A 12,993-nucleotide genomic window follows, 5' to 3' on the forward strand; every position below is an offset into this window, starting at 1 on the left:
GAGCAAGACTCCGTCTCAAAAAAAAAAAAAAAAAAGAATGTTTAGTATCATCCTCGCTTGCTTGCCACCCATTTAATGCCAAAAGATGCCCCCCTCCTGCTTCCCCACCCCCCAAATATCCCCAGGAGGCAAAATTGCCCTGGTGGATCACCACTGATCTAACTGATAGTACCCTCTGGTTATATGGAAAAACTGCTAAACTTGGAAGCAAGAGGTGAGTTTGAACCCTAGTTTTGCCACCTGAATATAGATGTTTATACACACACATTTCAAAACAATACAAAAATTACCTGGCTGTTCAACTTCATATCTCTCCCTATTTCCTGCCGCTAATGGAATATTCCAACACCAGAACAGCAGGTATTTATAACCCTTCCTTCCCATTCCTCTCTTTGTATTTGCATCTTTCAGTAAGGACCACATTTCTGTCCATCTCACCTGGACAATCCTGAGTCACTCTTCAAGACTAAGCTCAGACAAGCTAACGACAGGCCCCCGAAAGGTAGAGGTGGCTAGCCCCATGGCAGGAGAGGGCTTAGAGGCTGTGATGAAAGATTCAAAGCCACTAGGACCTTGGTTTTAATGTTAAGGGACCACTTAAACTTTCCTGAAGATGAGGCTAATTCTGGCTGAGGGAAAACAAAAGCAGCCAGGAAGCTTCTCAGGACGTAAAACTGAGGAACAGAGCTCGAATCTGACTCAAGAAAGCGAGTTTGAAGAGACAGAACACAAATAAGTTCCTTGAAAACAGATTCCAAACAAATGATAGGAGGTGGGGTTCAGGAGAAGGTCCAGGCAGCCTCTCCTCTTTTCTTTCTTTTTCTTTGAGATGGAGTCTTGCTCTTGTCGCCCAGGCTGGAATGCAGAGACACGATCTAGACTCACTGCAACCTCCACCTTCTGGTTTCAAGAGATTCTCCTGCCTCAGCCTCCCGAGTAGCTGGGATAACAGGTGCCCACCACCACACCTGGCTAATATATGTATTTTTAGTAGAGACAGGATTTCACCATGTTGGCTAAGCAGGTCTCGAACTCCTGACCTCGTGATCTGCCCCTCTTGGCCTCCCAAAGTGCTGGGATTACAGGTGTGAGCCACCACACCTGGCCACCTCCCTTATCTTAACAGACAAACTCCTCAGATTGCAGGGTTTTTCTCATTTTGTTTTTTTGTTTTTGAGACGGGAGTCTCGCTCTGTCGCCCAGGCTGGAGTGCAGTGGCATGATCTTGGCTCACTGCAATCTCTGCCTCCCAGGTTCAAATGATTCTCCTGCCTCAGCCTCCCGAGTAGCTGGGACTACAGGCGCGTGTCACCATGCCCAGCTAATTTTTGTATTTTTAGTAGAGAGGGGTTTCACCATGTTGGCCAGGCTGGTCTCAAACTCCTGACCTCAGGTAATCCACCCGCCTCAGCCTCCCAAAATGCTGAGATTACAGGCATGAGCCACCACACCCAGCCTGTTTTGTTTTGTTTTGTTTTTGAGATGGAGTCTCCCTCTGTCGCCCAGGCTGGAGTGCAGTGGTGCGATCTTGACTCACTGCAACCTCTGCCCTCTGGGTTCAAGCAATCTCCTGCCTCAGTCTCCCAAGTAGCTGGGATTACAGGCATGAGCCACCATGCCCAGCTGTTTTTATTTTTTTCTTTTTTTTTGGAGACGGAGTCTCGCTCTGTCGCCCAGGCTGGAGTGCAGTGGCTGGATCTCAGCTCACTGCAAGCTCTGCCTCCTGGGTTCACGCCATTCTCCTGCCTCAACCTCCCAAGTAGCTGGGACTACAGGCATCCGCCACCTCGCCCGGCTAGTTTTTTGTATTTTTTAGTAGAGACGGGGTTTCACCGTGTTAGCCAGGATGGTCTCGATCTCCTGACCTCGTGATCCGCCCGTCTCGGCCTCCCAAAGTGCTGGGATTACAGGCTTGAGCCACCGTGCCCGGCCTGTTTTTCTTTTTTTCTTTTTTTTTGAGATGGAGTCTGGCTCTGTCGCCCAGATGGAGTGCAGTGGCATGATCTTGGTTCACTGCAACCTCCGCCTCCCGGGTTCAAGCAATTCTCCTGCCTCAGCCTCCCGAGTAGCTAGGATTACAGGTGCCCACTACCAAGCCTGACTAATTTTTGTATTTTTAGTTGAGACGGGGTTTCACAATGTTGGCCACGCTGGTCTTGAACTCCTGACCTCAAGTGATCCGCCCACCTCAGCCTCCCAAAGTGCTGAGCTTACACGAGTAAGCCACCGTGCCTGACTTCCAACCTCCACTTTTTAAAAAATAATTTCCTCCCATCTAGTTTCTGTTTTGGGCACTCCTGTTCATAAAATCTTGAAACTCCTGGACTGATAGTCTACTTTGCTTATTTTCCATTCCTTACATTTTTTGTTCTACTTTGTATATTTTCTCAACTTTATGTTGTACCCATTCTTCGGAATGTGCTATATTTCTGTGATTATATTTTTTTAAAAGTCTAAGAGCTTTATTTTCTGAATATCCTTCCCCCCGCAACCCCCCTCTTTTTATGAGATAGAATTTCACTATGTTACTCAATCTGAACTCCAACTCCTGGGCTTGAGCAAGCCTCTCACCTCAGCCTCCCGTGTACCTGGGATTAGAGGTACACACCATCACACCCGGCTTGAATATCCCTTTTTATGCTTTTTTGCTCCTGTGTGTTAAATGAAAAATCTGCTCCCTGGGCCTGGCGCAGTGGCTCACGCCTGTAATCCCAGCACTTTGGAAGGCCGAGGCGGGTGGAGCACCTGAGGTCGGTAGTTCGAGACCAGCCTGACCAATGTGGAGAAACCCCATCTCTACTAAAAATACAACGTTAGCCGGGCATGGTGGCACATGCCTGTAATCCCAGCTGCTAGGGAGGCTGAGACAGGAGAATCGCTTGAACCTGGGAGGCAGAGATTGTGGTGAGCCGAGGTCGTGCCATTGCACTCCAACCTGGGCAACAAGAGTGAAACTCCATATCAAAAAAAAAAAAAAAAAATCTGCTCCCTGAATATAGTGTATTAATCTTAATCTTTTTTTTTTTTTTTTTTTTTTGGGACAGAGTCTTGCCCTGTCACCTAGGCTGGAGTGCAGTGGCACAATCTCAGCTCACTATAACCTCTGCCTCTCGGGTTCAAGTGATTCTCCTGCCTCGGTCTATGGAGTAGCTGGGATTACAGGCACCTGCTACCAAGCCCAGCTACATTTTGTATTTTTAGTGGAGACAGGGTTTTACCATGTTGACCAGTCTGGTCTCAAACTCCTGACCTCAAGTGATCCACCTGCCTTGGCCTCCCAAGGTGCTGGAATTACAGGCATGAGCCACCACGCCCGGCCTAATTGTTCTCTCTCTTTTTTTTTTTTTTTTTTGAGACGGAGTCTGGCTTTGTTGCCCAGGCTGGAGTGCAGTGGCGCGATCTCTGCTCACTGCAACCTCTGCCTCCCAGGTTCAAGTGATTCTTCTGTCTCAGGCTCCTGAGTAGCTGGGACTACAGGCACCCACCCCCACACTGGCTAATTTTTCTATTTTTAGTAGAGACGGGGTTTCACCATGTTGGCCAGGCTGGTCTTGAACTCCTGACCTTAGGTGATCCGCCCACCTCAGCCTCCCAAAGTGTTGGGATTACAGGCGTCAGCCACTGCCCCCAGCCCTGATCATTCTTAATAAGTTATATTATTATATTATTAGTAGTCTAGTTATATAAATTATATTTTTATATTCCCTGTATTGTACCTGTTTTCCTCCCCACCACCATTTATGTCTTTATTTTGGCTTCTGTCTTTCATGGAAGAGACTTACCTCCAATCCTGGTTTGCTCCTTCATATTTGAGCACAGGCACTTAAAGGCCAACTGAATGCTCTCTAAAACTCAATGATTTGCATCTTCCCTGCAGGAGGAGGTGGCAGAGACAACCATTGTGTTGAGATCCCTCAATGCCCAGAGAATTTTTAGGCTGCTCGGTTCTCCCAAAGAAGAACCCTGCAGCCTCCAGCCTGGGGACCATGAACCTGGCTGCCAGTGCTCTAGAGCCAGGAGAAAGAAGCTGCAGTTTCTCTCCCTCTCTACCTTCAGCTGCCCTGAAGCCCAGGGCCCCACTGGTTCATTCTCTCCAGAGAGCCCATGTACCTCCTGCCTTTCCTGGGCCGGGGGCAGTGGGAGAGGGGCAGTCACCCAGCTGCCCAGGCTGAAGGAGGGAACATGGGGGTCTAACTGCTCCTTATGTCGACTTTAAACTCACCCTTCATTTCCAGCCTCCTCCTTCCACCCCCACCTTTGGAAAGCTTGATGCTCCCAGTCCCAAGCTTTTCAGCGGCTCCAAAGTCAACACTGGCCTGCTGATTGTTGTTCGCACCGTTTCAACTTCCTCGGACCCCAGTCAGTTTTTCTTCTTCCATCAGCTTTTTAGCTCCCAAAATGTTTTTGTCATATCTTCATGTATTGTTTTCGCTTCTGTTCTCCTTATTGTTTTACTGTTATTTCGGTGGGCTTTGGAAAGGAAGCAAACATAAAATCACATGCATTCATTTTACCACATTTTACAGAGTCTGTCTTTCACCTCTCGCCTCTTGCACCCTCAGACTCCTCTAAGCTCTACGTGAAGGTCATCCATAACCTTTGCACTGCTCTCCCCAGTCCCGCCTCTGGCTGGAGTGCATTTTGCATCTTGTCTGCCTGGAGCACTCTTATTTTGCCTCTCCAGCCTCACTCTTGGCCATTACTGGCTCCCATTTCCGTGTCCCGCACCTTCCCATTAGAGTATGGGTTTCAAACTTGGAGTTATGAAATTAGTGGGCTGTGAAATCAATTCGGTGCAGCTTAAACAACATTGATTTTATATTTATATACATTGGGAGGAGCTGTAAGATATATTTCTTACTGTGGGTCAAAGTTGAAATACTTGGAAAGCCACTGTATTTGGTCCTTCTCATTTTGAACTAGTTGCTGCATCTAAGACCTGATAACTCCAGTTGGTATTTAGCTGGAGTTAAAATATATATATATATATACACACACACACACACACACACACACGCACACACATTTATATATTTTAGTGGATTGAATATATATGAAATCACTTTAAAACCTGTAAAGTTATATGAATCTGAACTATTTGTCTAAACTAGGCATCTAAAATGAGCTCACGGGAGAGCTAGTACACCTAAGGACAAATGGCTGAGTATTGTCACAAAGATTGTGTATCACACATCCAAGGGATCAAGGCAGCTCAGGGAAGGCAGTCATGCCAGCCAACTAATCTCCTAGGATCTGAAACCAGCTTCAATCAAACAGCTTCCCCATCTTGGTTCTCTCACTTAGATATTTAAATACCTTGCACTGATAAGGTGTTTGATTTTTGATAACCCATGGAGAGATTTGGGATTTTCTACAAACACTCTGAGAAAAATCATCACTTAAGATTCCCTTTTTCGGGTCGGGCATAGTGGCTCATGCCTGTAATCCCAACACTTTGGGAGGCAGAGGTGGGTGGATCACAAGGTCAGGAGTTCTAGACCAGCCTGGCCAAAATGGTGAAACCCCATCTCTACTAAAAATTAGCTGAGTGTGGTGGCAGGCACCTATAGTCCCAGCTACTGAGAAAGCTGAGGCAGAAGAGTTACTTGAACCCAGGAGGCAGAGGTTGCAGTGAGCCAAGATCATGACACTGCACTCCAGCCTGGGCAACAGAGCTATACTCCATCTCAAAAAATAAAAATAAAAAAAACAAATTCCTCTTTTAATTTGTTAAGGAGGGGCCAGCAGTAGATTTTTGGGAGGCAAATTTGTATGATGGAAAGAACATAGAACTGAAGACAATACAAAAATTTGGGCCCAGATTCTGACTTCATAGCAAGTAATGTAATCTCTCTCAACTTCAGTTTTTTATCTGCAAAATGGGGACACATGATATCTACTTCAAAAGGTTTCACGGGGGATTAAATAAGCTAACACATGAGGAAGAGCAGGACTCAACAATAAGTGCTAGTTTTTCTTTCCATTTCTTTTTTTTTTTTTCCTATTTATTTATTTATTGAGACATAGTCTTGCTCTTTTGCCACCATGTCTGGCTGATTTTTGTATTTTTAGTAAAGACAGGGTTTCACCATGTTGGTCAGGCTGGTCTTGAACTCCTGGCCTCTGGTGATCCTCCTGCCTCAGCCTCCCGAAGTGTTGGGATTACAGGCATGAGCCATCTTGCCTGACCTTTTCTTTCCATTTCTATATGCACTGTTTCACTAAGGGTCAATTGAGAGGAGGAAAACCATTGAGACAAATACCATTAAAGTAATATTCAAGTAGAATTGGAGCCAAGACACCTTTTCTGACTATCCTCACTTTGACCTTGTCTGCTTTAGACCTGCTAAAGCTAAGATAACTGGTATCTGGCTATAACTATGCCTGCGAATTTATAGGGAACCTATGTCTACTATCCTAGTGAGAGGCTGCAGCTCATAGTTACCCACAGCTAAAGTGCAAGGCTGCTTAGCAGGTCTGTGTATGCTTTGTTGGTCTACAATAAAAGAGACTTAAGCAATGCTCAGTTGTTAATTGATACCTCCTGAAACAGCTTATTCAAGTTGCAAAATGTTATTTGATTTCTCTCTCAGTGTTCTCCTGGATTCTTTTATTCAGGAAGCAAGGAGGCTACATCCAAACTGTGTATTGGGGAATAGTGACTTTGGTTTGTGCAGGCACTCTTTTTAAATCGTGGGATGACAGCATCACCCAATGAGAAGACCCCTGGGCTGGTAATCAGCACAGAGAGCTTAGTCAGGACTATAACCCATCAGTCAGAAAAATGTTTGCCTGGGAAGAGAGAGAGTACTGTGAGAGCTTCATTCACTTTCATTGTGGTCGCTGGGGTCTCTGAGGTAAGTCTGTTATGGCATGGTATGGTCTTGATATGTGTCCCCTCCAAATCTCATGTTGAAATGTATTCCCAATGTTAGAGGTGAGACCTGGCAGGAGATGATTGGAACCTGAGGGTAGATCCCTCATAAATGGCTTAGTGCCATCCTCTTGGTGATAAGTGAGTTCTAACTCAGTTAGTTCACATGAGATCTGGTTTTTTTTTTTTTTTTTTTTTTTGAGACGGAGTCTCGCTCTGTCACCCAGGCTGGAGTGCAGTGGCCGGATCTCAGCTCACTGCAAGCTCCGCCTCCTGGGTTCACGCCATCCTCCTGCCTCAGCCTCCGGAGTAGCTGGGACTACAGGCGCCCGCCACCTCGCCCGGCTAGTTTTTTTGTATTTTTTAGTGGAGACGGGGTTTCACCGTGTTAGCCAGGATGGTCTCGATCTCCTGACCTCGTGATCCGCCCGTCTCGGCCTCCCAAAGTGCTGGGATTACAGGCTTGAGCCACCGCGCCCGGCGAGATCTGGTTTTTAAAAGACTCAGGGACCTCCCTCTTCTCTCTCTTGCTCCCATTCTTGCCATGTGACATGCCTGTTCCCCCTAGGCCTTCTGCCATGATTAGAAGCTTCCTGAAGCCTTACCAGAAGCTGAGCAGATGCTGGCACCATGCTTCCTATACAGTCTGCAGAACCATCAGTAAATTAAACCTCTTTTCTTTATAAATCAACCAGCCTCAGATTTTCTTTTTTTTTTAAAGACAGGGTCTCACTTTGTCATCCAGCTGAAGTACAGTGGTACAATCATAGCTCACAGCAACTTCGACCTCCTGGGCTCAAGTAATCCTCCCACCAAAGGCTCTCGAGTAGTTGGGACAACAGGTGGATGCCACCATGCCCAGCTTTTAAATTTTTAAAAAAATTTTCATTTATGTATGTATGTATGTATGTATGTATGTATGTATTTATTTTGAGATGGAGTCTCACTCTGTCGCCCAAGCTGGAGTGCAGTGGTGCGATTTTGGCTCACTGCAAGCTCCGCCTCCCAGGTTCATGCCATTCTCCTGCCTCAGCCTCCCGAGTAGCTGGGACTACAGGCATCTGCCACCACCACTGGCTAATTTTTTGTATATATATATATTTTTTTTCAAGATGAAGTCTCGCTCTGTCATCCAGGCTGGAGTGCAGAGGTGCCATCTCGGCTCACTACAAGCTCTGCCTCCCGGGTTCACCATTCTCCTGCCTCAGCCTCCCGAGTAGCTGGGACTACAGGTGCCTGCCACCATGCCCGACTTATTTTTTTTGTACTTTTAGTAGAGATGGGGTTTCACCGTGTTAGCCAGGGTGGTCTTGATCTCCTGACCCCGTGATCCGCCCGCCTCAGCCTCCCAGAGTGCTGGGATTACAGGCATGAGTCACTGCACCCGGCCAACTTTTTTAATTTTTGTAGAGAGGGAGGCCTTGCTATGTTGCCCAAGTTGGTTTCAAACTCCTGGGCTCAAGTGACCCTCCCACCTTGGCCTCCAAGGGATGGGATTACAGGCATGAGCCACTGTGCCTAGCGAGGTATTTCTTTTTGGCAACATAAGAACAAATGACTACATGGCACTTCAAGCATTCTGGCTCATGCTCAAAAATGAGATCCGAAGATTTTCCACAAGGCTTTGGTTATCTGAGCATTTGTAAAGTGGGAGTGGGGAGAGCAGCAGTGTTTATCTTTGCTTAGTCTGCTCCATACACGTTTCTCCAAACTGAAAGCCTACAATTCTTTTTATTTTTGTAGAGACAGGGTCTCACTATGTTGCCCAGGCTGGAACTCCTAGGCTCAAGTGATCCTCCTGCCTCAGCCTCCCAAAGTGCTGAGATTACAGGCATCAGCCACCATGCTGGGACTGGAAGCCTACAATTCTAAATTGTACTGATTAATATATATAGAGAAAAAAAGGAATAAACGAAATTCTTAGAATCAAATGATTATAATGAGACTGGAAAACAATTATTTGAAATCTGACAGTTTATATATTGAAACAAAATAAAAGCATTTATAAAGTCCTGGAAGTAATTTAAAATAAAAAGAATATTGGCCGGGTGCGGTGGCTCAAGCCTGTAATGCCAGCGCTTTGGGAGGCCAAGGCGGGTGGATCACGAGGTCAGGAGTTCGAGACCAGCCTGGGTAACATGGTGAAACCCCGTGCACCTGTAGTCCCAACTCCTTGGGAGGCTGAGGCAGGAGAATCGCTTGAACCCGGGAAGCAGAGGTTGCAGTGAGCCAAGATCACGCCACTGCACTCCTGCCTGGGCAACAGAGTGAGACTCTGTCTCAAAAAAAAAAAAGAATATTGGTCAGGTGTAGTGCCTCACGTCTGTAATACCAGCACTTTGGGAGGCCAAGGCAGGAGGATCACTTAAGGCCAGGAGTTCAAGACAAATCTGGGCAACAAAGTGAGACCTCCATTTCTACAAAATAAAAATTTAAAAATTAGCTGGGCATAGTGGCTTGTGCCTGTAGTCCTGGCTACATTTATTTAATGATCACTGAGAATATTCTAGGCTAGTGTTGAGTGTGGTGCATGGGCAATCTGTGTCAGAATTCCTTTAGGTGCTTCCGACTGAATTAGAAGCTCCAGGGCCCGGAAATCCGCATTTTAAACTTGCTCTGTAGGCGATTTGGATTCACACTAAAGACTGAGGACCACACTGTTCTAGGCACTGTTAGGTGCTGGGACCTAACACGAAACAAGGTAGACATGGTTCCTGACTTCCCAGTATACTTATATAGGGGCTGGGGGACAGCTCATTAGTGATATGGGTGCTAGAATGGAAGAAGGAAGATCACATAGCAGGTGCACTTAGTTCAGACTGAGGAGGGTACCAAAGTCGAAACTGGAGGAGGGATCTGCAGCTCTAGAGATATCTGTACTTCAGGGAAATATGGGAGCTGTCAGCTGGTGGAGGCGAAGGGCAGCCGTGACCGTAAACAAAATGGCCAGGAGGAGGGCATCGTGTGTGAAGCGGGCTAAGGACCGAATTGTGAAAGACCCCAAATCACCCAGCCTTCCATCCCCTAAGATATCTGTCTTTGCCTTCGCTGGCCCTTTCGCCCGTCCCTGATCCCTCAGAGAGACCCTCTGCGGAATACGCCCGCGCCCAGGGTCGCGGAGCAGCGCACTAACATCCTGTCGCTTCGGGACAGTCTTCCGGCTCTCAGCCTCCCCAAGCAAGGCGGGGTTAAGCTCGACCCAGGCGCTCCCCGGCTGCCGGGAGACAGCGCCGGACGCGCCAGCCCTGCGTGATGACGTCAGCGCGCCGCGCGCGCCGAGGGAGGAGCGGGCGCCGTGGGCCGGCTGGCGCGGGGGCTCCGGTAATACGGGCTGGGCGGGGGAGAGGAAGGGGCGGGGCAGGGAGCCCGCCAGAGTGCGGGGTCGCGGTCCGGACCCGGAGCACGAGCCCTAGAGCCTCTCCGCACTCGTCGCTTCTCCTAGCAGACCCCACCCGGGGATGGAGTTTCCGGACCTCGGGGCTCACTGTTCGGAGCCGAGCTGTCAGCGCTTGGGTGAGGGGCGGAGCGTCCGGGGGGCGCGGCCCAGCGGAAAGGGACTTTGAACCGCAGCTGGGGAGGGAAGGGTGGGTTCCCAGGCTGGCAATGCCGGGGGGCGGGGCTTGAAGGGGGGGGGGCAGGGGCGGGGGGGGCGGGGCCAAGGAGGTAATGGGCTTGGGAAGGGGCGGTGTGTCGCAAATAGGATGGTGTTTTCCTTCCGCTGAGTGGAAGGCTTGAGTGAGAGAGAAGGACATCGAGGTCCCCCTGTACCTGCAATCCGACCAACTCTCTGCAGATTTTCTGCCGCTTAAGTGTGATGCCTGCTTAGGCATCTTCTGCGCAGACCATGTGGCCTACGCCCAGCATTACTGTGGATCTGCTTACCAAAAGGTGAGGGCCGATCCTCAGGGTGAAAACGGGCAGATGGAGAATGCGTGCAGAATCCCCCAAATCCATGTCTTACATTTCTTCTCCCTTTTGTCTTTCTGAGGCTGTCAGTGCTGGGAAACACTGTTTTTTTGAGTGTTTGTGTTGGGTCCTATCCAAGTTCTTTCAGGACCAGAGATTTGTTGGACTGGGGTGGGCCACACACTGACCCTTGCTCCTTGACTATAGGATATCCAGGTACCTGTGTGCCCTCTCTGTAATGTGCCTGTGCCTGTGGCCAGAGGGGAGCCCCCTGACCGTGCTGTGGGAGAGCACATTGACAGAGACTGTCGCTCTGATCCAGCACAGCAAAAACGTAAGGTAAACATTGTAGGGGTCAGAACTACGGATGCCTGGAAACCCAAACAGCTAGTCAGAGTCTCAGCAGGGACAACCTTCTCACTTCACCTCAGATCTTTACCAATAAGTGTGAGCGCACTGGCTGCCGGCAGCGAGAAATGATGAAACTGACCTGTGAACGGTGTAGCCGAAACTTCTGCATCAAGCACCGGCACCCACTGGACCATGATTGCTCTGGGGAGGGGCACCCAACCAGCCGGGCAGGGTAATTGCAGCCAAGTCTTCTACTTGCCTTTGGGACTATTGCATTCTTTTGGAACTGACTCAAGCTCTGTCGTTACAAATTGGGGAGCTTCAACCATATCCCTGTTGGCTAGGGGAGTCTTTTAGCTTCCTTTTCAAGTGCATGTTTTTCCAGAATTCCCCTCCTGAATTCCTGGGTAAGGCTGGTTCTTGGAGACATGCCAACAATATCTTTCCCTACAGACTTGCTGCCATCTCCAGAGCACAAAATGTGGCTTCTACAAGCACTGTCCCCAGCCCAAGTCGAACCATGCCTTCCTGTCCCTCTCCCAGCAGGTAGGCCTGCCCGTTTCCCTGCTCCCTGTTTTTCCCTTTCACACCTCTGACCTCCACCTCTTCAATGTTTGGTCATAGAGCCACAACCCAGTCTCCATCCTGGACAGCCCCTCCAGTGATTGCTTTGCAGAATGGCCTGGTGAGTTGGGCAGAGGTTGGATGGACAGAAACAAACACACAGAGAGTGAAGTCCAAGGACACTGGTCTTCTTTCTCCCTTTGCAGAGTGAGGATGAAGCTCTGCAGCGGGCCCTGGAAATGTCCCTGGCAGAGACCAAACCCCAGGTTCCAAGGTATGCTACCCTCTTGAGAAAGGGCAAGCTGTGGGCAAGGGTTTGATCTGGAGGGAGGTAGGTGGGACCACTCTGACACAATGCAAGATAATCGCTGGCAACTTGGGCTCAAAATTAAGATGAACTGTATCATCCTTGACAAGTTATTTAACCCATGGAGCCTTCATTTCCTCTATAAAAACGGGGACAATACTAACACCCACCTTGTAGTGTTGCTATGAAGATTGAGATAATCCCCAGCAGTGCTTGGCACTGTGAGGCCCGACACACACAGAGCAGATGTTCAAATTTTAGATCCTACCATCATCCAACTTAAACTGTTCCTCCCTCCCAGTTGTCAGGAGGAAGAAGACCTAGCTTTAGCACAAGCACTGTCAGCCAGTGAGGCAGAATACCAGCGGCAGCAGGTATGAGGCTGGGGTGAAGATGGGTGCTGCAGTGGGAGGGAGGAAGAAGTCAGGGATGGGGGTTCTTCTGAGTGGTGCAGAGTTTTGGAATGGTGGTTGTCCTTTGGTTTTCAGTATGACTCCAGCCTGTGCTGAGCTCTGAAATGAGGGTTGTCCCCTCATTTCCTTGACGTTGCACCCTGTCTTCCCTTCCTTCCCCTCTCCTTGTCCAGGCCCAGAGCCGCAGCTCGAAGCCATCCAACTGCAGCCTGTGCTAGGGCCCTGGGCTTGGGGAGGGAGGTTCACCTGAGGAGGACTGTGACCCTCACACCTCTAGGGTACACAGGGAGAGGCGGCCCGGAGTAGCCTGGAGGGCAGAGACAAGCGGGAGTGATGTGTAGGTCGCCCTGGGAGCCTCTGGAAGGCCTTGCTAGTGTTCCAGCTGCATGGGAGAGAGCAGCTAGCAACTGTTGCCTGGTTGGGCCCTCGGTGGATGCTGGCCAGGCCCTGCTCTCAGTCCTATCATCATGTCATCTCCCTTTTGCTGGAGCTGCCCTGACATGGAGTGGGCAGGAAGGGTCCTGGAGAAAATAAAGGATCTTGGCAGTTGATAGGATATACAAGTGGTGTGTTTCTCT

General features: G+C 48.9%; 1 protein-coding gene across 1 annotated transcript; it reads left to right on the forward strand.

Annotated features, from left to right (window-relative positions):
* The first annotated feature begins 10,137 nt into the window (after nt 1-10,137).
* Nucleotides 10,138-12,973, forward strand: ZFAND2B (zinc finger AN1-type containing 2B). The gene is made up of 10 exons (XM_009183132.3): nt 10,138-10,195; nt 10,320-10,387; nt 10,668-10,762; nt 10,988-11,119; nt 11,212-11,363; nt 11,585-11,677; nt 11,756-11,816; nt 11,902-11,969; nt 12,304-12,376; nt 12,589-12,973. Exons 2-10 carry the CDS (start codon nt 10,333-10,335, stop codon nt 12,631-12,633), a joined length of 774 nt encoding a protein of 257 aa, XP_009181396.2. The 5' UTR covers nt 10,138-10,195; nt 10,320-10,332; the 3' UTR covers nt 12,634-12,973.
* Nucleotides 12,974-12,993: the final 20 nt, after the last annotated feature.

This window comes from Papio anubis, chromosome 10, assembly GCF_008728515.1.
Source record: "Papio anubis isolate 15944 chromosome 10, Panubis1.0, whole genome shotgun sequence".
NCBI lineage: Eukaryota > Metazoa > Chordata > Mammalia > Primates > Cercopithecidae > Papio > Papio anubis.